The sequence below is a fragment of the Eurosta solidaginis genome, chromosome 3, assembly GCF_040869045.1.
Source record: "Eurosta solidaginis isolate ZX-2024a chromosome 3, ASM4086904v1, whole genome shotgun sequence".
NCBI classification, from domain to species: Eukaryota; Metazoa; Arthropoda; class Insecta; order Diptera; family Tephritidae; genus Eurosta; species Eurosta solidaginis.
This window is the reverse complement of record NC_090321.1, coordinates 236,648,915-236,674,415: the sequence shown is the minus strand read 5'-3', so window position 1 is coordinate 236,674,415 and position 25,501 is coordinate 236,648,915. Positions and strand designations below refer to the sequence as shown.

Genomic DNA, 25,501 nt, shown 5'->3' with positions numbered 1-25,501 from the left:
AGCAATAACCGCCTAAGTACCAAGTAAAATTTGTAGATTATTGCTTGTGACCACAGATATCGGACTTGGTGTAACTAACAGAATCATTTCCTTCGCATACCCTCGGATAGTAGCTCTCTGGTATCAGTTGTTGTTGTACCGATAAGGACATTCCCCGAAGGCCTTGGGGAGTGTTATCGAGTTGATGGTCCTTTTCCAGATGCAGGTCCAGTACGTTCCGGTACTAAGCCCGACCATCTCGGGAACGATTTGTTATGACCACATGCGACCTTCTAGGCCATACCGCCCTCCCACCTCCTAGATTCATGAGGAGTTCGAGGTCACCAGAGCCTCGGCTGTTAATGAAACAGGATTCGCCACGGATAGGTGAGGTTAACAATTGGGTTTGGAGAAGCTATATATTGCGCTGGCGACCTGAAAAGGTTGTGCTACACAACCCCTTGAATCTGGTATTTTAGTCGCCTCTTACGACAGGCATACCTAACTCGGGTATATTCTAACCCCCTGGTAACAGTTGTTGTTGTAGCGATAAGGACATTCCCTGAAGGCCCTGGGGGTGTTATCGCTGTTGATGGTCCTTTGCTAAATGTCATTGGCACCCAGATAAATTGCGGTTTGAATCAATACCCCCACCATAGAACAGTACTCGTAGCGCTAGACCTATCAAAAGCCTTTGATACGGTCAACCATGGCTCGTTACTGCAAGACCTGCAAGGGCCTACACTTCCCCCATGTCTTAAAAGGTGGACCGCAAATTATCTGGGTGGTCGGCAGGCATCGGTGCAATTCAGAAACGAAACATCAAAACCGAGGAGAATTAAACAAGGGGTGCCACAGGGTGGTGTCCTATCCCCACTTTTGTTTAATTTCTACATATCCAAGCTACCTTCACCACCGGAAGAAGTCACAATCGTTTCCTACGCCGATGACTGCACAATAATGGCCACAGGCCCAGGCTCAGAGATCGATGAGCTATGCAATAAAATAAACGGCTATCTCCCTGATCTCTCCAGTTTTTTCGCTTCGCGAAACCTGGCACTGTCACCGACTAAATCTTCCGCGACCTTATTTACTACATGGACGCCCCAAATGTCGACCATATTGAACATCCACGTCGATGGCACTACGCCACCGACTGTCCTACACCCCAAAATCTTGGGTGTGACGTTTGATCAGGATCTACATTTTGGTTCGCACGCAACCGCAATTGTTCCGAGAATTCAAAGCCGTAATAAAATCCTCAAATCCCTTGCTGGCAGTACCTGGGGAAAAGATAAAGAAACGCTCATGACCACATACAAAGCAATTAGCCAGCCGATTACGTGCTACGCGTCACCCATATGGTCGCCAAGCCTAAAAACTACCCACTGGAAGAAACTACAGGCCTGCCAAAATACTGCTCTCAGAATCGCCACGGGCTGTCTTCTTATGTCCCCAGAACACCATCTGCATAATGAGGCGAGAATACTCCCCATCAGGAAGAGAAATGAGATGCTGACCAAACAGTTTCTGTTGAATACCCAGAAACCTGGGCATCCCAACAGACATCTGATTGACGAACCAGCACCGCCTAGGGGCCTAAGGAGTCATCTCCGTAAGCATTTTGAGGAAATACGGCACCTGAGAACCCAGCCGTATGAAGCGAAAAAACACAAGAAGGTCCTTGGTGAACTCCATAGACAGGCGTCGGACCTTTATGTCGGGAATTGCCCGGTGAATCCAGTACTTGAAGAAAAATATCCAGAACTCGCGGAAGAGGAACGCATACTCCCCAGGGAAACGCGTGTCACTCTTGCTCAACTTCGTTTTGGATACTGTAACAGGTTAAACTCTTACCTATCCAGAATCAACCCCGACATACAAAATGTATGCCCCGCTTGCAATGTGTCCCCACATGACACCAACCAGCTCTTTAATTGTAATGTGGAACCAACGCCTCTAACACCCCTTTCCTTATGGTCCACCCCTGTTGAAACGGAAAGTTTCCTTGGACTCCCGTTAGAGGATATTGATGACAATTTGTGATCGGTCGCGGCTATTAGGTGGGGCGAGCATTGCTACAACAACAACAACAACAACATGGTCCTTTGCCGGATGCAGATCCGGTACGTTCTGTTACTGAGCATCAATAAGGTACTAGCCCGTTCATCTCGGTTGGCATGAAATATTCTAGGCCATACCGCCCTCCCACTCCCTACATCCATGACGAACTTAGGGCCGCCAGAGCCTCTGCTGTTAAAGTAACAGGATTCGCCACGGGACAATTGGTTTGGAGAAGCTATATATTGCGTTGGAACCCCTTGAAAGCGTTGCGCTACACAACCCCTTGAATCAATTTGGTATTTTAGACGCCTCTTAAGACAGGCATACCTGTCACGGGTATATTCGAATCCCACTAACCCGCTGGGGGCCCCTGGGATCAGTGTCCGATCTGTGTTATTGTTGTTGTAGCAATAGAAACACACCCTTAAAGTTTGGGGAGTGTTATTGATCTTTTGCTGATATAGATCCGGTACGTTTCGGAAACACGCACCATTAAGGTACAACCTACCAACCCGCTCCCACGCCATGGTTCCATTAAATGATTGGAGTAGCTAGAGCTTCGGCTGCTAATTATGTATGTACAACATATGTATATGAAACATTCATATTTGTAACAGGATGCCTCTCGGTTTGGTGAGGTTGACATTTGAGTTGCGGAAGCTGTGAAGCTTTGTATTGCGCTTATCAACTCCTTGAATTCCTCCCTTGTTATTTTTGTTGTGATGAAAAGATGTCATCAATATCCTCTAACGACTTTCCGAGGAAACTTGCTGTTTCAACATGGTAGAGATAAGGTTGTTAGAGGCCTTAGTCCCACGAACTATGCGGCACATAGCAATTGAAAAGATGGTTGTTGTTATGTGGGGACACAAAGAGCTAGTACCGCAGCGGACCCGATTTATATTGGGCAGAGTGTTGCTCAATTTCTTTAAGCCTTTTGGGAATATTTCTGCTTTTGCAACAATAACATTGAAGGAAAAATATGCTGGGCTGAAATTAAAAACGGGAAATGCATAAAATTTTTGTAGCCTACCTACCTCTGTTGGCAGGTATGAGTCATAATTTTAGGTTCTATTTTCATTAGACAGGAATTTCCATTGAAACATACAAGCCAGATAAGTCCAAACAATACAAAGACGTCGAAATACATACATACACATAGCAAAGGATATGCTTGTTTCGTTTCTAAAGACACTTGATTTTTGTTGCTGAAATTTTTTTTGTACTTGTTTGCTGAAACTGGATAAAAAAATGTAGGACTTTTCATAATGCGAAAAAGCGTCATTCATGCTTAGAAAAATTTGAACGGGAAAAAGAAATATGTTGACTTTATATCCTTAAGTGTTCCTCTATAACTATGTGAGTATGCACAACTGGATGTACATATGTAAACACCCTCATTGAATAGAAATTTTGAACAAGTAAACTGCATGGAGGAATTACAGCTAAGGAAGGAAACAAATCTTCACAATAAAAATAAGTATGTGTGAATATCGAAGCACTTGTCTATGAAGGCGTAAGTAAATCTTAGCTGGAATGCATTCTTGCGAATGGCAGCGCAACACTATGTAGATATGTTTGCACGTATGCTTACAAAAATGCATCTAAATATGCAGGAAAACAGGTCGCTGACAGGGACAAAAAAAAAAAAACAGAAACAAGTAAGGAATTCTAAGTTCGGGTGAAACTTGAAATGCTTTTGTTGTTTGTTTTGTGTGCTTAATAGTGTTAAAGGGCTGCGCAATAATACATAGACATATGGTTCTATTCTGAACTAATTTTTGCTTAAAAGAAGCAAAACGTATACAGAGGCTAACACCAATGACCTTGAGCGGGTCATTACCCCAGCGGGTTAGGGGATCAGAATATACCCGCGGTAGGTATGCCTGTCGTAAGAGGCGACTAAAATACCAGATTCAAGGGGCTGTGTAGCGCAACCCATCAGGTTGCCAGCGCAATATATAGCTTCTCCAAACCCAATTGTCAACCTCACCTATCCGCGGCGAATCCTGTTTCACTAACAGACGAAGCTCCTCATGGAACTTGGGGGTAGGGAGGGAGGGAATGGCCTGAAAGTTTAATGTGGCCACATAAATCGTTCCCGAGATGGTCGGGCTAGCACCTTAATGGTGCTATGGTACCGGAGCGTACCGGATTTGTATCCGGCAAAGGACCATCACATCGATAACACTCCCCAAAGCCTTCGGGGAGCAACCTTATCGCTACAACAACAACAACAACAGCGGGTCATTGAACTTGGGGGTGGGGAGGGAGGGATGGCCTGAAGGTTTAATGTGGCCATATATATAAATCGTTCCCGAGATGGTCGGGCTAGCACCTTAATGGTGCTGTGTTACCGGAGCGTACCGGATCTGCATCCGGCAAAGGACCATCACATCGATAACACTCCCCAAAGCCTTCGGGGAGCAACCTTATCGCTAGAACAACAACAGCGGGTTATAATGCAGTTTTCCTTCAGATATGGGGATTTCCCTACTGTTACTTATTTTAAAATAAAAATATAACAGAACAATAAACATAAACACACAAGTGCCATTTTACTAAAAAGCGTTATTATAAAAAAAGGGCAGGGTTATTAAAGAAATGTTCTTACTTTTACTAGAAATAGCTTATTACCCGTATCTTCGACTTTTACAAAATCTTTTATATAAAAGAAGGCGATTTAACCGGTTTAGTCCATTTTTACTGAAAATATTTACTTCCTGTTAAAAGGCATACATGTGAACCAAATTTTTCGTCGAGTTATAGCTCCAGAAACGTTGTAAGAAAGGGGCAGTGCCACGCCTATTTTTCAAGATTTTAATTTTTTCCCATTTCTGGGTATATTGGCACAAAATACGAGTGGTACGAAACTATTGTTCGCTAAGACTTAACTTCTTATTTTATTCGTCCACGACCCTTTTTAAAATCATTTATATAAAAGTGGGCGTGGTCCTTAATCAATATTATCCATTTTTACTAGAAATAATTCCTGCTATAAGGAAAATATGTGTACCCAATTTTGTTACGATATGTAAATTTTTCTTCGAGTTACGGCTCCCGAAGCATTGAAAATTGCTTAGACAAAAAAGGGGTGCTGCCACACCCATTTTCAACAATTTTAGTGTTTTCCAATTTAATGTTATAATTCGATTTAGGAAGTAAAATTCTATAAATCCAAAGCTTTTTTCGCTAAGATATAGCTTATTATTATCGTCTACGACCCTTTTAAAAATCTTTTATATAAAAGGCGGCGTGGTCCTTAACCGTTTTCGTAAATTTTTCTTCAAAGCATTGCTTATAGTAAAGGCAACCTTTTTGCCGAATTTTGTTACGATAGGGTTAACGATTTTTGATTTATGATTAATAATATTTGTAAAATTGATTTTATCACTAGTGGGCGGTGCCACGCCCATTTAAAACAAAATTTTCAAATTTTTATCAAAAGTCTCAACGTTAAATTTCAACATTCTAGGTGTATAATTTACTAAATAATCAGGTTTTTTGTGTTTTCCAAAATGTTATATGTATATATAAATAAAATAGTTAAAAAAGAATTTTTAAGTTAAACGGTTTTATTGAAAACAATACTTACATGAAATAATAATAATACGAAAAGCTAGAAAATAATTAGGTAGGTCCTAGGTACTAGTCATCACACTCCTTATCAATCTAGGGCGTTGATCAGACAATTAAATAAAAGCGTTGGGCGCGTGAAATTTCTAAAAATGTGAGGCGTAGCATAACCTGATTAAGGTTCAGTTGTTTTTACTTATGACTATCAATAGAAATATGACGCGTCCAACGCTTTTATTTAATTGTCTGATCAACGCCCTAGATTGATAAGGAGTGTGATGACTAGTACCTAGGACCTACCTAATTATTTTCTAGCTTTTCGTATTATTATTATTTTATGTAAGTATTGTTTTCAATAAAACCGTTTAACTTAAAAATTTTTTTTTTAATTAATTTTATTTTCAAGTTGTCTCTAGTTAGTCTTTATTTAATTGCCTATTATTTCTCATTCTATTTAGTTCATTTAGTGACTCATTATTACAAGGACTCTTTCCTGACAATTTTTTAGAACCTAAGTCCTCAATACATAATCCTTCCAAAGACTTTACTCTACTCTGCGCCACGTATGCTTGTCCCTCCTCCAACTCTAAAATATTTTGATGTCACTTCTACTGGACTGTGTACAATATTTGTTCCAAATATGAGCCAAATCGGGCATCATAGGTTGCTTTCTATTCATGTATGTATTATATGTTCCAAATATGGACCAAATCAAATCGGACCACAAATACGATTTTTGTGAATATCTCGATCCTTGCGCCACCTAGCGGCGATTTTTTTTGATAGGTCGCTTTCTATTCTTGTATGTATTATGTGTTCCAGGCATGAGCCAAGTCGGACCACAAATACGATTTTTGTGAATATCTCGATCCTTGCGCCACCTAGCGGCGATTTTTTCATAAGTCGCTTTTTATTCTTGTATGTATTATGTGTTCCAAATATGATCCAAATCGGACCACAAATACGATTTTTGTGAATATCTCGATCCATGCGCCACCTAGCGGCGTTTTTTTCACAGGTCGATTTCTATTCTTTAATGTATTAAGTGTTCCAAATATGAGCCAAATCGGACCACAAATGCGAATTTTGCGAATATCTCGATCCTTGCGCCACCTAGCGGCGATTTTTTTCTTATTATTGCATTGTCATCGGGTTCTGAACTATATTCCAAGTTTCAAGCTTGTAGCCGTGCAGCCTGTCAACTCAAGCTAAATAAAACCGTTTAAAAATGGGCGTGGTTATTATCCGATTTCGCTCATTTTTAATACCAATCTATTCTGGGTCTAGATAAGCTCGCGTACCAAATTTGGTGAAGATATCTCAATATTTACTCAAGTTATCGTGTTAACGGACAGACGGACGGACGAACGGACGGACATGGCTCAATCAATTTTTTTTCGATACTGATGATTTTGATATATGGAAGTCTAATCTAGATCGATTCCTTTATACCTGTACAACCAACCGTTATCCAATCAAAGTTATAATACCCTGTGTACAAGTACAGCTGGGTATAAAAAGAGTATCAAATGCAAGTTCACGCAGCTCAAAACTGAGGAAACAAAAGCAATACATTAATGAGAATGCTTTATTATAATGTGCACTTGCGAGTAAAAAAGTAGTAGCAACAATTATTTGTAAATTTTATCAGATATTAATTTTTTCGCAAGGACTTCCTCAATATTTTCCCCCTTTAAATTTATATAAGCCCAAGGCCAATGACTAAACATGTAAAATCCTCTAGTAAACCACCCGCCTTTTTAACTACATATACTAGTTATGTATAAATACTAACAAACAATATATATGTATGCATCCATTATTGCATTTGTCAGGTCGTTGTTCCTCACAGATATTAACTGTACGAAATGCGGTCGTTTTCATACTAAGTTGTTTGCATAACTGCCGGATATGAGATGGTGAGAATTTGTCATTTGTGGTTGAATACCTGATCATCTCACTACGCTATTATCCTTCAAACAGGATATTATTGTCTGTGGCTAAGGATATGTTATGTAATTTGATGCATATCCCCTACTTATAATTACTTCTTAATCATTTTTGTGTTTGTTCATCGTTGTCCTGCAATAATTTTGCTCAATATTTGTTCCGTATACAATTTGTTTCACTCCCTCGCAGAGCTGTAAAAAGATTGAATCAATTGAGTGTGCATTCTCTCAGCATTCTTTTAAAAATTGTGATTTATATTATAAATGTCCATTCCTAAATGGCTTAAAATACCTTAACTCAAAACCAAAGTGTGTGTTTTATTGAATGGTAAAATATAATTCAATATAGAGTGTGAATATAGGAACTATTTCCAATCATTAATGAATGTAAACTTGAAATGAATGCACACTTTTTTCCATTCATCAATTTAAATCAATTTAGGAGTTGGGTGCAAAAAAGGCGTAAAACGGCTCAATAGAAATAAAATATCCTTTCAAGGGGTTGTCAGCGCAATATGTAACTTCTCCAACTCAATTGTCAACCTCACCCACCCGTGGCCAATCCTGTTTATTTAACAACCGAGACTTTGGCGACCCAAGTTCCTCATGGATCTATGGGGTGGGAAGGTTTTATTTGGTAAATCGTTCCCGAGATGGTCGGGCTAGTACCTTAATGGTGCTTGTTACCGGAACGTACCGGATCTGCATCCGGGAAGGACCATCAACATCGATAACAATCCCCAAGGCTTTAGGGAATTGTCCTTATCGCTACAACAACAACAACAACCCTTCTAATTATTCATGTAGTTTATTATAAAACCAGAAAGTCTTAAATCGCCTTCTTGCTTTCCAAACAAAGGAATAGCACTTCGGAATTGGGCGGATTTTACTTTCGTTAATCGTGTAAGATCAAAAAATTTGAGGCTCTTGTGCGTTTGTTGGTTTCCTTTTCAGCTATATCTCGCGGATAACTTACTTATATAAAAGCATAGGGGTCTTGATTATATGAAGTATTCCAAAAACATGAAAATATAGTCGAATTTCGCTGAAACCACAAACCAGTATAGATACAGTATTTGACTATGTATGACGGAACTTGTACTAAGAGCTTTTATATAATGAACTAGCTGTACCCTGCCACGCTTGGCTGTGGCCCACTCCCTACTATATGCTTCCGAAATGAAAAACGACACAAAGTTTACTTTCAAAATAAATTTAATTTTGCAATACTTGTGTGTGCACAATATTTATGGTTTGTTCATTTTCTGTGAACACATAAAGATTGTCGGGTTTACCGACACGGGAACACGCAACATACAGCTGCCCATGTGAGAAGCACTCCCCTTCTAAATCTATGCCACACTTTTCCAAGGATTGTCCCTGGGCTTTGTTTATCGTCATTCCGAACACCAGTCGAATAGGAAATTGCAATATTTTTAATTTGCATATCGTTTCTGTGGCAATTATTGGAATTCGAGGGATAAGAACATCTTCACCTTTGAAAGGCCCCGTTAAAATTGTTGTTTCTATGACGTTCATACTCAATTTCTTAACTGCTAGTCCGTTCCATTGCAAAGCTTTGGCTGATTAATATTTCGCAGCATAATAATTGGAACATCAGTTTTCAACTTCAATATATGTGGAGGCATCCCTGGTAGATCAAGCGAGTTCAAAAATTCCGTTGGATAATGAACTGCTTCATCTACCTCTGTAACAGTGTTTATGGACATGTGTATTTCCTCACAATCAATTTTGGATTGAATAAAATTATTAAGTTGATACACATCTTTATTCTTAGCTGCAAGAATAGCTCGTTCACTGAGCCAATCGTGATTTTTTAAATTTTTTGGAATATTTGGAAACACTTCTTCAATTAGTTCTTTTGATGTTACTAAGTTACAAAACTCATCCGGAAATGATATTCATTTAGATCCTTGATCGACTGCAATCTTTCCATTCCCAATTTCGAGTAACTGTCGCGAGAATACTTCAGCTGATCGATCGTTCTGTAGCTGGACACGCATATTTGTACTTGTCAACTGCAATGTATGTACGTGTTGCCACAATATTGAATATTTTATGCAGGCATTTATTTCATCCGCAGATGTTGATCGAGAAATTACAGGTAATGTTTGCACCTTTCTGAAGTTGGCAAGACAACTTTTACGTGGAAAAAAATTACCTATTGGGAAAATTGCCGTGAATTTGCCGTAATTTAGCCGTGAAACAAAAAAATTTGCCGTGGCCATATTTTAGAAAATACAGGGTGGCACGCTAACTTCACGTGAAGTTAGCGTGCCACCCTCAGAAAACCACTTTAGAGGCCAGCTAGGAAGAAATTCTTGCACACGAATTTGCCGTAAATTTGCCGTAGATAAGTGGCATATTATATAATTTCGAAAAAAAAAAATTTAACTTTTTTTTATGGTGCACCGCCAACTTCACGTGAAGTTAGCGTGCCACTTTTCGAAAACCACCTTAGACACCAGTTAGGAAAATAATTCTTGCACGTGAATTTGCCGTAAATTTTCCGTGAATTATCCGTGAAACAAAAAAATTTGCCGCGGCCATGTTTTAGAAAATACAGGGTGGCACGCCAACTTCACGTGAAGTTAGCGTGCCACCCTCAGAAAACCACCTTAGAGGCCAGCTAGGAAAATAATTCTTGCACACGAATTTGCCGTAAATTTGCCGTAGATAAGTGGCATATTTTATAAATTCGAAAAAAGAAATTTCAAATTTTTTTATAGTGCACCGCCAACTTCACGTGAAGTTAGCGTGCCACCCTCAAAAAACCATCTTAGTGGCCAGATAGGAAAATAATTCTTGCACACAAATTTGCCGTAAATTTGCCGTAGATAAATGGCATATTTCATAAATTCGAAAAAAAAAATTTCAAATTTTTTTTATGGTGCACCGCCAACTTCACGTGAAGTTAGCGTGCCACCCTCAGAAAACCGCCTTAGAGGCCAGCTAGGAAAATAATTCTTGCACTCGAATTTGCCGTAAATTTGCAGTAGATAAGTTGCATATTTTATAAATTCGAAAAAAAAAATTTCAAATTTTTTTTATGGTGCACCGCCAACTTCACGTGAAGTTAGCGTGCCACCCTCAGAAAACCGCCTTAGAGGCCAGCTAGGAAAATAATTCTTGCACACGAATTTGCCGTAAATTTGCCGTAGATAAGTGGCATATTTTATAAATTCGAAAAAAGAAATTTCAAATTTTTTTTATAGTGCACCGCCAACTTCACGTGAAGTTAGCGTGCCACCCTCAGAAAACCATCTTAGTGGCCAGCTAGGAAAATAATTCTTGCACACAAATTTGCCGTAAATTTGCCGTAGATAAATGGCATATTTCATAAATTCGAAAAAAAAATTTCAAATTTTTTTTATGGTGCACCGCCAACTTCACCCTCAGAAAACCGCCTTAGAGGCCAGCTAGGAAAATAATTCTTGCACTCGAATTTGCCGTAAATTTGCCGTAGATAAGTTGCATATTTTATAAATTCGAAAAAAAAAAATTTCAAATTTTTTTTATGGTGCACCGCCAACTTCACGTGAAGTTAGCGTGCCACCCTCAGAAAATCGCCTTAGAGGCCAGCTAGGAAAATAATTCTTGCACACGAATTTGCCGTAAATTTGCCGTAGATAAGTGGCATATTTTATAAATTCGAAAAAAGAAATTTCAAATTTTTTTTATAGTGCACCGCCAACTTCACGTGAAGTTAGCGTGCCACCCTCAAAAAACCATCTTAGTGGCCAGATAGGAAAATAATTCTTGCACACAAATTTGCCGTAAATTTGCCGTAGATAAATGGCATATTTCATAAATTCGAAAAAAAAAATTTCAAATTTTTTTTATGGTGCACCGCCAACTTCACGTGAAGTTAGCGTGCCACCCTCAGAAAACCGCCTTAGAGGCCAGCTAGGAAAATAATTCTTGCACTCGAATTTGCCATAAATTTGCAGTAGATAAGTTGCATATTTTATAAATTCGAAAAAAAAAAATTCAAATTTTTTTATGGTGCACCGCCAACTTCACGTGAAGTTAGCGTGCCACCCTCAGAAAACCGCCTTAGAGGCCAGCTAGGAAAATAATTCTTGCACACGAATTTGCCGTAAATTTGCCGTAGATAAGTGGCATATTTTATAAATTCGAAAAAAGAAATTTCAAATTTTTTTTATAGTGCACCGCCAACTTCACGTGAAGTTAGCGTGCCACCCTCAGAAAACCACCTTAGAGGCCAGCTAAGAAAATAATTCTTGCATACGAATTTGCCGTAGATAAATGGCATATTTCATAAATTCGAAAAAAAAAATTTTAAATTTTTTTTATGGTGCACCGCCAACTTCACGTGAAGTTAGCGTGCCACCCTCAGAAAATCGCCTTAGAGGCCAGCTAGGAAAATAATTCTTGCACACGAATTTGCCGTAAATTTGCCGTAGATAAGTGGCATATTTTATAAATTCGAAAAAAGAAATTTCAAATTTTTTTTATAGTGCACCGCCAACTTCACGTGAAGTTAGCGTGCCACCCTCAAAAAACCATCTTAGTGGCCAGATAGGAAAATAATTCTTGCACACAAATTTGCCGTAAATTTGCCGTAGATAAATGGCATATTTCATAAATTCGAAAAAAAAAATTTCAAATTTTTTTTATGGTGCACCGCCAACTTCACGTGAAGTTAGCGTGCCACCCTCAGAAAACCGCCTTAGAGGCCAGCTAGGAAAATAATTCTTGCACTCGAATTTGCCGTAAATTTGCCGTAGATAAGTTGCATATTTTATAAATTCGAAAAAAAAAATTTCAAATTTTTTTTATGGTGCACCGCCAACTTCACGTGAAGTTAGCGTGCCACCCTCAGAAAATCGCCTTAGAGGCCAGCTAGGAAAATAATTCTTGCACACGAATTTGCCGTAAATTTGCCGTAGATAAGTGGCATATTTTATAAATTCGAAAAAAGAAATTTCAAATTTTTTTTATAGTGCACCGCCAACTTCACGTGAAGTTAGCGTGCCACCCTCAAAAAACCATCTTAGTGGCCAGATAGGAAAATAATTCTTGCACACAAATTTGCCGTAAATTTGCCGTAGATAAATGGCATATTTCATAAATTCGAAAAAAAAAATTTCAAATTTTTTTTATGGTGCACCGCCAACTTCACGTGAAGTTAGCGTGCCACCCTCAGAAAACCGCCTTAGAGGCCAGCTAGGAAAATAATTCTTGCACTCGAATTTGCCGTAAATTTGCCGTAGATAAGTTGCATATTTTATAAATTCGAAAAAAAAAATTTCAAATTTTTTTTATGGTGCACCGCCAACTTCACGTGAAGTTAGCGTGCCACCCTCAGAAAATCGCCTTAGAGGCCAGCTAGGAAAATAATTCTTGCACACGAATTTGCCGTAAATTTGCCGTAGATAAGTGGCATATTTTATAAATTCGAAAAAAGAAATTTCAAATTTTTTTTATAGTGCACCGCCAACTTCACGTGAAGTTAGCGTGCCACCCTCAAAAAACCATCTTAGTGGCCAGATAGGAAAATAATTCTTGCACACGAATTTGCCGTAAATTTGCCGTAGATAAGTGGCATATTTTATAAATTCGAAAAAAGAAATTTCAAATTTTTTTTATAGTGCACCGCCAACTTCACGTGAAGTTAGCGTGCCACCCTCAAAAAACCATCTTAGTGGCCAGATAGGAAAATAATTCTTGCACACAAATTTGCCGTAAATTTGCCGTAGATAAATGGCATATTTCATAAATTCGAAAAAAAAAATTTCAAATTTTTTTTATGGTGCACCGCCAACTTCACGTGAAGTTAGCGTGCCACCCTCAGAAAACCGCCTTAGAGGCCAGCTAGGAAAATAATTCTTGCACTCGAATTTGCCGTAAATTTGCAGTAGATAAGTTGCATATTTTATAAATTCGAAAAAAAAAAATTCAAATTTTTTTATGGTGCACCGCCAACTTCACGTGAAGTTAGCGTGCCACCCTCAGAAAACCGCCTTAGAGGCCAGCTAGGAAAATAATTCTTGCACACGAATTTGCCGTAAATTTGCCGTAGATAAGTGGCATATTTTATAAATTCGAAAAAAGAAATTTCAAATTTTTTTTATAGTGCACCGCCAACTTCACGTGAAGTTAGCGTGCCACCCTCAGAAAACCACCTTAGAGGCCAGCTAAGAAAATAATTCTTGCATACGAATTTGCCGTAGATAAATGGCATATTTCATAAATTCGAAAAAAAAAATTTTAAATTTTTTTTATGGTGCACCGCCAACTTCACGTGAAGTTAGCGTGCCACCCTCAGAAAACCACCTTAGAGGACAGCTAGGAAAATAATTCTTGCACACAAATTTGCCATAGATAAATGGCATATTTCATAAATTCGAAAAAAAAAATTTCAAATTTTTTTTATGGTGCACCGCCAACTTCACGTGAAGTTAGCGTGCCACCCTCAGAAAACCGCCTTAGAGGCCAGCTAGGAAAATAATTCTTGCACACGAATTTGCCGTAAATTTGCCGTAGATAAGTGGCATATTTTATAAATTCGAAAAAAGAAATTTCAAATTTTTTTTATAGTGCACCGCCAACTTCACGTGAAGTTAGCGTGCCACCCTCAGAAAACCATCTTAGTGGCCAGCTAGGAAAATAATTCTTGCACACGAATTTGCCGTAAATTTGCCGTAGATAAATGGCATATTTCATAAATTCGAAAAAAAAAATTTAAAATTTTTTTTATGGTGCACCGCCAACTTCACGTGAAGTTAGCGTGCCACCCTCAGAAAACATCTTAGTGGCCAGCTAGGAAAATAATTCTTGCACACTTTTTTTTTGGAATTATCAAAAAGCTGTAACTAAATTTAGAACCTATTTTATTTTGACTATGCGCCTATATATTTTTATAAAATATGCCACTTACCATACGGTGCACCATACAAAAATTTGAATTTTCTTTTCCGAATTTATAAAATATTCCACTTATCTACGGCAAATTTACGGCAAATTCGTGTGCAAGAATTATTTTCCTAGCTGGCCACTAAGATGGTTTTCTGAGGGTGGCACGCTAACTTCACGTGAAGTTGGCGGTGCACTATAAAAAAAATTTGAAATTTCTTTTTTCGAATCTATAAAATATGCCACTTATCTACGGCAAATTTACGACAAATTCGTGTGCAAGAATTATTTTCCTAGCTAGCCTCTAAGGCGATTTTCTGAGGGTGGCACGCTAACTTCACGTGAAGTTGACGGTGCACCATAAAAAAAATTTGAAATTTCTTTTTTCGAATTTATAAAATATGCCGCTTATCTACTGCAAATTTACGGCAAATTCGTGTGCAAGAATTATTTTCTTAGCTGGCCTCTAAGGTGGTTTTCTGAGGGTGGCACGCTAGCTTCACGTGAAGTTGGCGGTGCACCATAAAAAAAATTTGAAATTTCTTTTTTCGAATTTATAAAATATGCCACTTATCTACGGCAAATTTACGGCAAATTCGTGTGCAAGAATTATTTTCCTAGCTGGCCTCTAAGGCGGTTTTCTGAGGGTGGCACGCTAACTTCACGTGAAGTTGGCGGTGCACCATAAAAAAAATTTAAAATTTTTTTTTTCGAATTTATGAAATATGCCATTTATCTACGGCAAATTCTTATGCAAGAATTATTTTCTTAGCTGGCCTCTAAGGTGGTTTTCTGAGGGTGGCACGCTAACTTCACGTGAAGTTGGCGGTGCACTATAAAAAAAATTTGAAATTTCTTTTTTCGAATTTATAAAATATGCCACTTATCTACGCCAAATTTACGGCAAATTCGTGTGCAAGAATTATTTTCCTAGCTGGCCTCTAAGGCGATTTTCTGAGGGTGGCACGCTAACTTCACGTGAAGTTGGCGGTGCACCATAAAAAAAATTTGAAATTTTTTTTTTCGAATTTATGAAATATGCCATTTATCTACGGCAAATTTACGGCAAATTTGTGTGCAAGAATTATTTTCCTAGCTGGCCACTAAGATGGTTTTCTGAGGGTGGCACGCTAACTTCACGTGAAGTTGGCGGTGCACTATAAAAAAAATTTGAAATTTCTTTTTTCGAATTTATAAAATATGCCACTTATCTACGCCAAATTTACGGCAAATTCGTGTGCAAGAATTATTTTCCTAGCTGGCTCTAAGGTGGTTTTCTGACGGTGGCACGCTAACTTCACGTGAAGTTGGCGTGCCACCCTGCATTTTCTAAAACATGGCCGCGGCAAATTTTTTTGTTTCACGGATAATTCACGGAAAATTTACGGCAAATTCACGTGCAAGAATTATTTTCCTAACTGGTGTCTAAGGTGGTTTTCGAAAAGTGGCACGCTAACTTCACGTGAAGTTAGCGGTGCACCATAAAAAAAAGTTAATTTTTTTTTCGAAATTATATAATATGCCACTTATCTACGGCAAATTTACGGCAAATTCGTGTGCAAGAATTATCTTCCTAGCTGGCCTCTAAGGTGGTTTTCTGAGGGTGGCACGCTAACTTCACGTGAAGTTAGCGTGCCACCCTGTATTTTCTAAAATATGGCCACGGCAAATTTTTTTGTTTCACGGCTAAATTACGGCAAATTCACGGCAATTTTCCCAATATGTAATTTTTTTCCACGTAAAAGTTGTCTTGCCAACTTCAGAGAGGTAATGTTTGCCTAAAATCTCCCGCAAGCAATACCAATGTAGTACCGAATGGTTGAATATTTTTTCGCAAATATCGCAACTTTCGATCAAGCGTCTCAAGTGATTTTTTATATGTCCATTGTTCACTCATCCCAAATAATAATTTTACATTTTTGTAATACCTTTCCCATACCGGATGCTCTTGAAATATTTCAATCATTGATTTTCACAAATTTTCTTGATCTAAAAAATTTCAACCAGGTGACAACCCCAACAAAAAAGAGGTTTTGCAATTAGGTCTACTAAGTATCTTGGAAGAAATACACGTTATACTATGTTCAAACAGAAAAATAAATTGAATTTCGATTTAAATTGAGTGGTGTTCATACAACTCAATTTAGCTTACACAATAGTAATTTGATAGCTGGTTGGCTCGTCTCTACAGCAGCAACATACATTTGTTCAGACTGTCAAAATGTGCGTATTGGTATTAGGCGTATGGAATGGAATGAAAACATAAAACTTTTAAATGTTTGTGTGTTGTAAGAAAATGTGTACAATGTTTTGGTTTCATTTATTATTACAATGTATTATATGATAAATTGCGTAATAAATTGCCCAAATTGTATAAATTGCCAATTTGGTGTGTTTTTGTACATTGTATTATTCTATAATACGTTTATTATATTTATCAATTCAAAATTTTTAATAAGGTTGCAACTCTAATTTTTTTTCACTAAAAATGATCCTGGGACTACGGAGAACAATACATAAAAGGAATAATTTAAATCGGTTAAGTAGTTCTGTAGTTTTGAAGGCTGTAACCAACTCACACAACATTTTTATATATATAGATTGCCTTTTCTTCAATTAATAAATCACCAATTGAGGACGTGCAAATGTAGGTTAGTACTTCTTCATGCAAGTACCATTTATATGACACATTGGCAACACTTTACAGAACGATGACACTTTTCGAAAGAGGTGAGGTTGACAATTGGGTTTGGAGAAGCTATATATTGGGCTGGCAACCTAAAGGGTTGCGCTACACAGCCCCTTGAATCTGGTATTTTACGAAAGGCATACCTACCGCGGGTATATTCTGACCCCCTAAACCGCTGGGAATTTATTAGCGGCGGCTGCTTACATATGGTGGCAAAGTGCTTCGCCTTTCACACCGGAGGTTAATTTCGAAACAAAAAACTCGTTTTAAAAAATTTGCCAAAAGTCAATATTAAACCATAATGCCCAAAACTAAAACACTATTAAAAAATAATATTAAAAACGAAAAAAGTTTTAAATTGGTGAAAAAAAAAAAAAAAAATTACAAGTCTTTTTTTTTTAACAAAACTCTGTTTTAAGACAAAAATCTAAGGAACGCACAACTAAAAAATTAAAAAAGCAATAAGACTTAATAAAAATAATAAAACAAGTACAAAATTAAAAAAAAAATTATTATTGTAAAAAACAGAAAAAAACAATTAAAACTAAATAAAAGTAAACAAATGTGAAAAGTTTTGTTGCAATATGTAATCTTAATTTTTGAGCAAAATCTGCAAAGTTCTATATATGAGTGCTAAGAATGTAAATTTATTCAAATCAAAAAATTCTTTAGAAAACTAACAATAAAACATGTGGAAACAAATTTATAAGAAATCAAATTTAATAAAAAAAAACCTATGTTACAGAACCTAAAAAAAGACAAATTTTAAAATCAAAAATAGGGGAAGTCAAAGTAAATAAGTGAGCCAAACCTGTTGTTTCGTGTTTATAATAATAACACTATGCGACAAAGTCAACTTTTTTTCTTGATATTGGACAAAACCCACTTTTTTGTAGAGATTGAGGCTTAAGTAAACAAAGTACTATCTCCGTTTTTCGAAGTTAGCCTCCAAAAAATAGATATCGGCTTTCGAAGTTCGAAATTCTACATTTCGAAATTTTATTTTTTTTGTTAACGCGCTGAGCAAATTGGAAAAGTAAAAATGTGGTCGTAGTCCGCTCTTTTCCCATATTTGAAGGGCTGAATTCTTTTTTTGAGAAATTTAGTATAACAGCTGTTATACGATGTGAAAAGTCAGACTCTGACTTCTGACTAAAGTCAGACTCTGGCTTCTGACTTTTCACCTCGTATAACAGCTGTTATACTCCAAAAAAAAAAAAAACAAAAAGAATTCAGCCCTTCAAATAAGGGAAAAGAGCGGACCACGACCACATTTTTACTTTTTCCATTTGCTGAAAGCGTTAACAAAAAAATAAAAGCCAATATCTATTTCTTGGAGTCTAACTCCGAAAAACGGAGATAGTATTATTATAAATATGAAACAACAGGTTTGACTCACTTATTAATTTGATTTCCCCTATTTATGATATTTGGTATATCTTCATTAACTTTTCAATGCAAACCCTAATTATAATTTTTCCTCCAAAAATATCATGAGTTTCAGGTGTAAGTATAATAAGTATCAGGTAAAATAACAGTTGCAATAAATATTGAATGTGCTATAACTTCTTTGTTTATTATTTTAGTAATATGGCTTCAAAGCAACACTTTCTTGAATTTTTAAGTACTTTCGTTTGGAAAGGAAAAAAGGATACTTTAGGGGGTACAACTTTGTTAGCTGACCTAATCATGTGAAAACGACTTCATAGCTTAAAAGGACATTAAACGGAAATGTGAATCTTCTCAAGGCCAAAATAATGACATAACAATTTTAAAAATCGGACGTCAAATAACCAAGTTACAACGAAAAAATCTTTTCGGCTGTATTTCGAAGGATCCAAAAATGTTTTTGTTATACAGAAATTGTTGACTTTTCGGGATGTTGCTGTACTTTTCATTCAAAAATTTAAAAAAGTTTGCTTTTTCTTTATTGTTAAAAGAAAATTAACTTGTGTCACAAAAATTTTTTCAAAATAAACTACTAAATCTTCGTTTCTTAAACAAAAACAAACCAAAATAAATGATTTAACTTTAGTATAACGGACAAAATTTTCAAGTTTAACTTAATTATTAAAAAAAAAATCGTAATTATTTAAGGATTCAATATAGAAAATGTCTACCAAATTTGTAAAAATAATGCGTTATCTGGGCGAATTCTCAGGCACAGCATTGCTGGTTGCGCTCAGCTGCTTGGGTTGTGCGGATGGTGGCGAATTGCCGAAATTACAATATGGCATGGTCGTAATGATTATTATACATTGCTTTGGTTTCGTATCTGGTGGCCATGCAAATCCCGCCATCACACTTGCCTGTTATATGATGCGTTATATTTCATTGAAAATGGCTTTAACTTATATGTTAGCACAATTTCTTGGTGCGTTAAGCGGTTTCTTTCTCCTCACTGCTATGTTACCATCTGATACAATTAATAAGGATTTATGTTTGGCCACACCGAATGGTAGTTTATCATGGGATCAAACATTCGTTATTGAGTTGGTTTTAACCACAACTTTACTATTCGGTTGGTGTGCATTGTGGGATTCTCGAAATTCGCAATATTTGGATTCTGTATCATTGCGTATTGGATCTTTAGTGGCAGCTTGCTCGCTTGCTGGTGTAAGTTGTGAACTTCGCTTTTCTTTTATTTTCGCTTAAAAAAGTAACAAATACTATTTCAATTCCTTGTATAGGGACAATGGACTGGCGCTTTTATGAATCCTGCAATTGTTTTAATACCAGCCGTGTATCATCAAAAATTCGATGATGCTCCATTGTATTTGGCTAGTCAATTTTCGGCTGGAATTTTTGCACCAGTGCTCTGGAAGCTGTTATTTTCACCACGTAGCTTTTTTAATAAGGCATGTTAATAATAACATCAAAAGGCCGGTTAATTTTTCTGTAAGTGTAAATCCCTACAAGGGTATTATTAGTTAAAGAATGAGTTATTTTCGATGTGAATTTTAGAGTTGGTCAAAATTTAAAATAAACATTTTTATTATTTCTGTATTAAATTTTTACTAATAAAAGTTATGGAAACTTGTACACCTTTTATCTTTGTTCTTACATACATCCAGTAGATATTGCGGGGAAAACGGCCGCGGCCCGGTCGCTGGTAAGGCTTCGTGATATGGGCTATGGGTTTCTGACTTCGGGCACTCTAGCCTTAACAAGTTCGACTTTATGATAGGACGGACTATCGTGTGCCTATAACTGCGCCCTGTGCAACCTTCACCACAGAGAGGAATGAGGAAGGGGACTTATCTGGGGCAGGGGACCAGTTAACTTGTTCAATGATGGGTAGAAGCTGGACGGAAGGGGTCTTTGTCAAGAGCTAAATGAAAGCCGCAAGTTTAAGTTGGCTGATCACTGCAGTGTATTCCAAGCGGAAGCTGCTGTGATTAAGGATGCGATGGATGAAATGCTATCCGGTGCTACTACGGTTAGGGAACTTAACATCTACTCTTATAGCCAAGCGACTATCAAGGTCTTGAGTTAAACTATAGTGCGTTCGAGGGTGGTTTGGGAGTGCTTGACCCGGCTTGCGATTGCATCAAACTATTTTATCATTAAGATTATCTGAGTCCCGGGCCATAGTGATAAATCTTTCAACTGTCAAGCGGAATCTCTAACCACGCATCGCTACAATTGAACCGGATGAAGATTCTTGTAGGGATTTCGAGATTTCGTTCTCATCTGTGATTTATCCTGCATAGATAGCAGAGCTGTAAAATGATTCAATCAATACAGTTATAAATCAAGACTGATTCATTTTACAAATATGATTGGTTGATTTCAAATATATAAGCAAAGTTTGAATGCGAGTTCATGTTTTCCATTCAAAAATTCTGTTAGTGATTGCATGACTGTAAAAAAAGCATTCAGTTTGATTGTGAGTGCATCGAGAGCACTCCCACTCACGAGTGATTGCAAAATTTTTTGACTGCAATCACCTTTTCATTCAGTTCCATTGAAATTTTCATTTTTAGGGTTGATACTTTCGTACTTTTGATGGTTAACATATCTGTGATTGGTTTGAAGTTGTCAAAATAGTTATAAATAACCGGAATGCCATATTTCATTCAAAACATTATGTTTGATTCTAAAAGTTTTATTCGGTGGATTTTGCTTCAAAGGAATTAAACCCAATAAAATGTGCTTTAATTCCTGTTAAAAGTTATGTTGAGGTTTTTTCTTTAGGGTTGCTATTTTATGTATCATATTTCAACACCCCTCCTCAATGCGAATGTTATTCTTCTAAACTTAACAATTTCATTAAATCTGTATGTTTCTTCTTCGACAATTTTTTTGTTAAAATATCAGCTATCATGTTATTAGTTGATACATATTCTAACTTTATTTCACCTTTCTCAACAATCTCTCTAATAAAATGATATCTGATATCAATGTGCTTCGATCTAGCATGATGCACTGGATTCTTTGCCAAATGTTGAGCACTAATGTTATCCCCGTACAATATCGTTAGAGTTTGACCGTTACCACATCCAATCTCAATTATAATACGTCTTAAATGTAGTGCTTCTTTTGCTGCCGATGACATGGCCATGTATTCGGCCTCGGTACTGCTTAAGGCTACACAATCCTGTTTTTCTGACTTCCAGGAAATCGCCCCTCCTGCAAGGAAGAACACGTAGCCGGTGTATGATCTTCGATCAATTCTGTTGGCGCTCCAATCGGCATCTGCGTAACCCTTCAACCCTTGACCGCATGCCCTATATCGCAACTTCATATTTTTGGTTGATGCTAGGTATCTTAAAATGTGCTTTATGCCCGCCAAATGTTCGCTATGTGGATCTTTGTTTCGCTGTGCCAACTTGGCTACCGAATGGAATATATCCGGTCTTGTCGAAAGCGCCAGCCACATCAGCGCCCCAATCGTAGATTGGTATGATGTCTGATCAACCCTAGTACAACGTTCATCATCACACGCTACTTGGTAACCAGCATCTAATGGTGTCGATGCTGACCTACATACTTCCATACCATGCTGCGTCAATAAATCTTTGATATATTGGGATTGAACAGTGGTGATATCACCTAGTTCACCTTCACGCTCAATCTGCATACCCAAAAACATATGAAGGGGACCCTTGTCAATGTATTCAAAAATATCACATATATTCGCCTTGACCCTAGTCATGATTTCCTTCGATTGGCATGCTAGAAGCAGATCATCAACATAAACAAGGATTAAGCAAAGGTTACCTTCTATATCTTGTTTATACAAACAGCGTTCGCTCTCGCACTGACTGAAACCTAAACTTCTTAACGCTTCATCTAACTTGAAATTCCAAGCTCTTCCAGACTTCTCCAAACCGTATATGGCCTTGTTCAACCTTAAGACTTTTGTTGGTTGACTTTCATCACGGTAACCTTGTGGTTGTTTCATGTATACGACATCATCTAGTTCGCTGTTTAAATATGCTGTGCATACATCCATCTGGTGTACATGTAGTTTCATCTCTGCTGCTAATGCCAATACCCACCGTATGGTCTCAAAACGACATACTGGAGAAAAAGTGTCCGAGTAATTCACTCCATACTTCTGTGAACACCCCTTTGCCACCAACCGTGCCTTATACCGCTCAATGTCACCATGTTCGTTGCGCTTTAGGGTATATACCCACTTGCACCCTACTATTGACTGGCCCTTTGGTAAGTCTACCAAAGACCATGTATTATTTCCAACCAACGAATCGTGTTCTTTTTTCATGGCGGCCTTCCATAAATCAACTTCATCGCTACTAATTGCTTCCTCGTATGTTTGAGGAACAAGCACCTCCTTAGTGCTCATAGCATTTAAAACATTAAATACTTTTCGTGGACGACCTCGTTTACCATTACGCACGAGCTTAGGTCTACCACGCCCAATGTGCTCAACTTCTTCTTCAGCACTCGCATACATATCGCTTGCATTATCATCGCTACAGATTTCTTTATTATCATCGCTACAGATTTCTTTATCAGAATCTACATCACCAGCAGTACCAGTGTCGGCTTGAACCTGATTGTTATCAAAAAAATCTAATGTTATTTGTTCGTCGTTACATGCTTCCACGCTATGGCATTCATCAAATAATACGTCGCGTTTTTCAACCACCTGTCTAACATCAGGATCGTATAGTCTATACGCTTTTGAAACCATTGAGTAACCAACCATTTTGTATTGTTTACCCTTCACTTTAAATTTGCTACGCTGCGTTTTATCTAATGCCACTGCCGTAGAGCCAAATACTCGCAAATGTTTTATTGTAGGTTTCTTACCACACCATGCTTCATATGGTGTCATATTATTTAATGTCTTAGTTGGCAATCGATTCCGCAAATACACGGCAGTTGCCGTTGCCTCTGCCCATAGCGCCGCACACATACCCGAATGTGCCAATAAACACCTGGCCATTTCAACCAACGTGCGGTTTGCCCTCTCAGCCACCCCATTTTGCTGAGGAGTGTAGGGAACTGTTAATTGCCGCACTATGCCATGCTTATCAAAATATTCATTAAATGATTTGTTGACGTACTCACGTCCATTGTCACTACGAACTGCTTTCACTTTTCTGCCAGTTTGTCGCTCTACCATTGAGCAAAACGATACAAATTTATCAAAAACTTCATCTTTTGATTTTGAGAAGTAAACAAAAACTCGCCTTGACATGTCGGCAATAAATAGTAAAAAATACTTCGCACCACCAAGTGAAGTTGTTTCAAATGGCCCACATACATCCGTATGTATCCATTCTAACAAATTCTTTGATTTATTTTCTGCTGCACTTGGAAATGGTTGTGTGTGTATTTTGCTAAGCATACACGTTTGACACGATGGCTTCACAGAAAAATCTACATTTTCTAAACCATTTACAATGCACTTGTTTGACATTTCTTTCAAACTCGCATAATTTATGTGGCCAAATCTATTATGCCACATTACTGCGTCACTTTGAATAGCACCAAAACAACCACTTTTCTCATTACTCAGCATAAACAAATGCTTTGTTCTTTTTACACGCAAAATATCGGCGCCGTTTTTCTTAATTGTTGCAAATTCGCTGCCAAAAACTACTGCGCAGCCCATCTCGACTGCACGACCGACTGATATAAAATTGCCTCTCATACCAGGCACGAACAAAACGTCTTTTAGTGTCACAACATACATGTCCGTTTGTATTTTGACATCGCCTTTACCTTCTGCACGAATGCTGTTGTCACCGGCCAATGCGATCCACTCTGTATGATTCACAAAGTTCGAGAACAATTTTCGGTCGCAACACATATGCGCTGTCGCGCCGCTATCTAAACACCACTTTCCTCTGTCGAATGTTTCGCAATCTGTTGCACCCAAAGCAGTGAAGGAGCTTTGTTGTTGCTGTTTAGCTGAATCGTTTTCTTTCGTAGATTTGTTTAATTTCGCCGAACAATTGCTTTTTATATGACCCTTTTTTTCACAACGATAGCAAGTAACATTGTTGTAATTGCCTTTTTTCTTCTCTCTGTTGCCGCTAGACGTCGACTTCGCTGCAAACGCTTGCTGTCCGCTAAATTCGTTAGCTGTATGTTCATGCATGCTACCACGACGCTCGCCTTCTTCTAGAAGCTTCAATTTTAGAACGTCAACCGCTGGAAGATTGTCCCTCGTTTCCATCGCAATGACAAAATTCTCGAATTCTTTTGGCAAACTAGATAATAATATAATGGCAACCAGCTCTTGATTTAGCTCTATGCCCACTTCAGCTAGTTTGTCCATAATTGTGGTGAACACATTCAAATACGCCGCAACGTTTTCACCCTCTGACATTTTTAGGCTCAATAACTTTTTATAAAGTGAAACTTTTCTTACCAGACCACTTGGCTGATAAACTTCTTTAAGTTTTTTCCACGCTTCTTCCGACGTTTTGCAATGCCGCAAATAATTCATTTGCGTTGGCTTCACGCTTAATGTGACCATGGCCAAAGCCTTCTCGTCGCGAGCAATCCACTTTGCCACTTTGTCAGCATCACCTGTGTCGTCTCTTTTGCACTCCCCTGACGTTATTTTCCATAGCTCAGAATGCACCAACACACTGCGCATCTGAACGGACCAAGAATCATAATTCTTATCGTCCAGCTTCTCGATCTGGTACATCGAACTCATTTTACGAAAAATATACTTTTTAACTTTCAATTGAACATGCGCTTACTGGGCCCATAACCTGTTAAAAGTTATGTTGAGTTTTTTCCCAAAGATCAATAAGAAAAACACGAGTGTACTGTTCAACGTTTAATAAGACACTCAAAGTGTCAAAAAACAATAAAAGAGTGAGATTATCTGACATACGCATTGTTACAAATT

General features: G+C 37.7%; 2 protein-coding genes across 2 annotated transcripts in view; both read left to right on the top strand.

Moving 5' to 3' along the window:
* The window catches only part of LRR (Leucine-rich repeat), a 446,397-nt gene that overhangs the window by 1,358 nt on the left and 419,538 nt on the right, over positions 1–25,501 (top strand). The window lies entirely within an intron of this gene.
* On the top strand, positions 18,429–20,974 carry LOC137247029 (aquaporin-4-like). The gene is made up of 2 exons (XM_067778095.1): positions 18,429–19,773; positions 19,848–20,974. Exons 1-2 carry the CDS (start codon positions 19,270–19,272, stop codon positions 20,022–20,024), a joined length of 681 nt encoding a protein of 226 aa, XP_067634196.1. The 5' UTR covers positions 18,429–19,269; the 3' UTR covers positions 20,025–20,974.

Excerpts from the sequence above, each read along its gene's own strand:
- LOC137247029 (XM_067778095.1), top strand. The coding sequence starts at position 19,270 with ATGTCTACCAAATTTGTAAAAATAATGCGTTATCTGGGCGAATTCTCA. Across the intron at positions 19,774-19,847 it reads CAGCTTGCTCGCTTGCTGGT|GGACAATGGACTGGCGCTTT; the intron begins GTAAGTTGTGAA and ends TTCCTTGTATAG.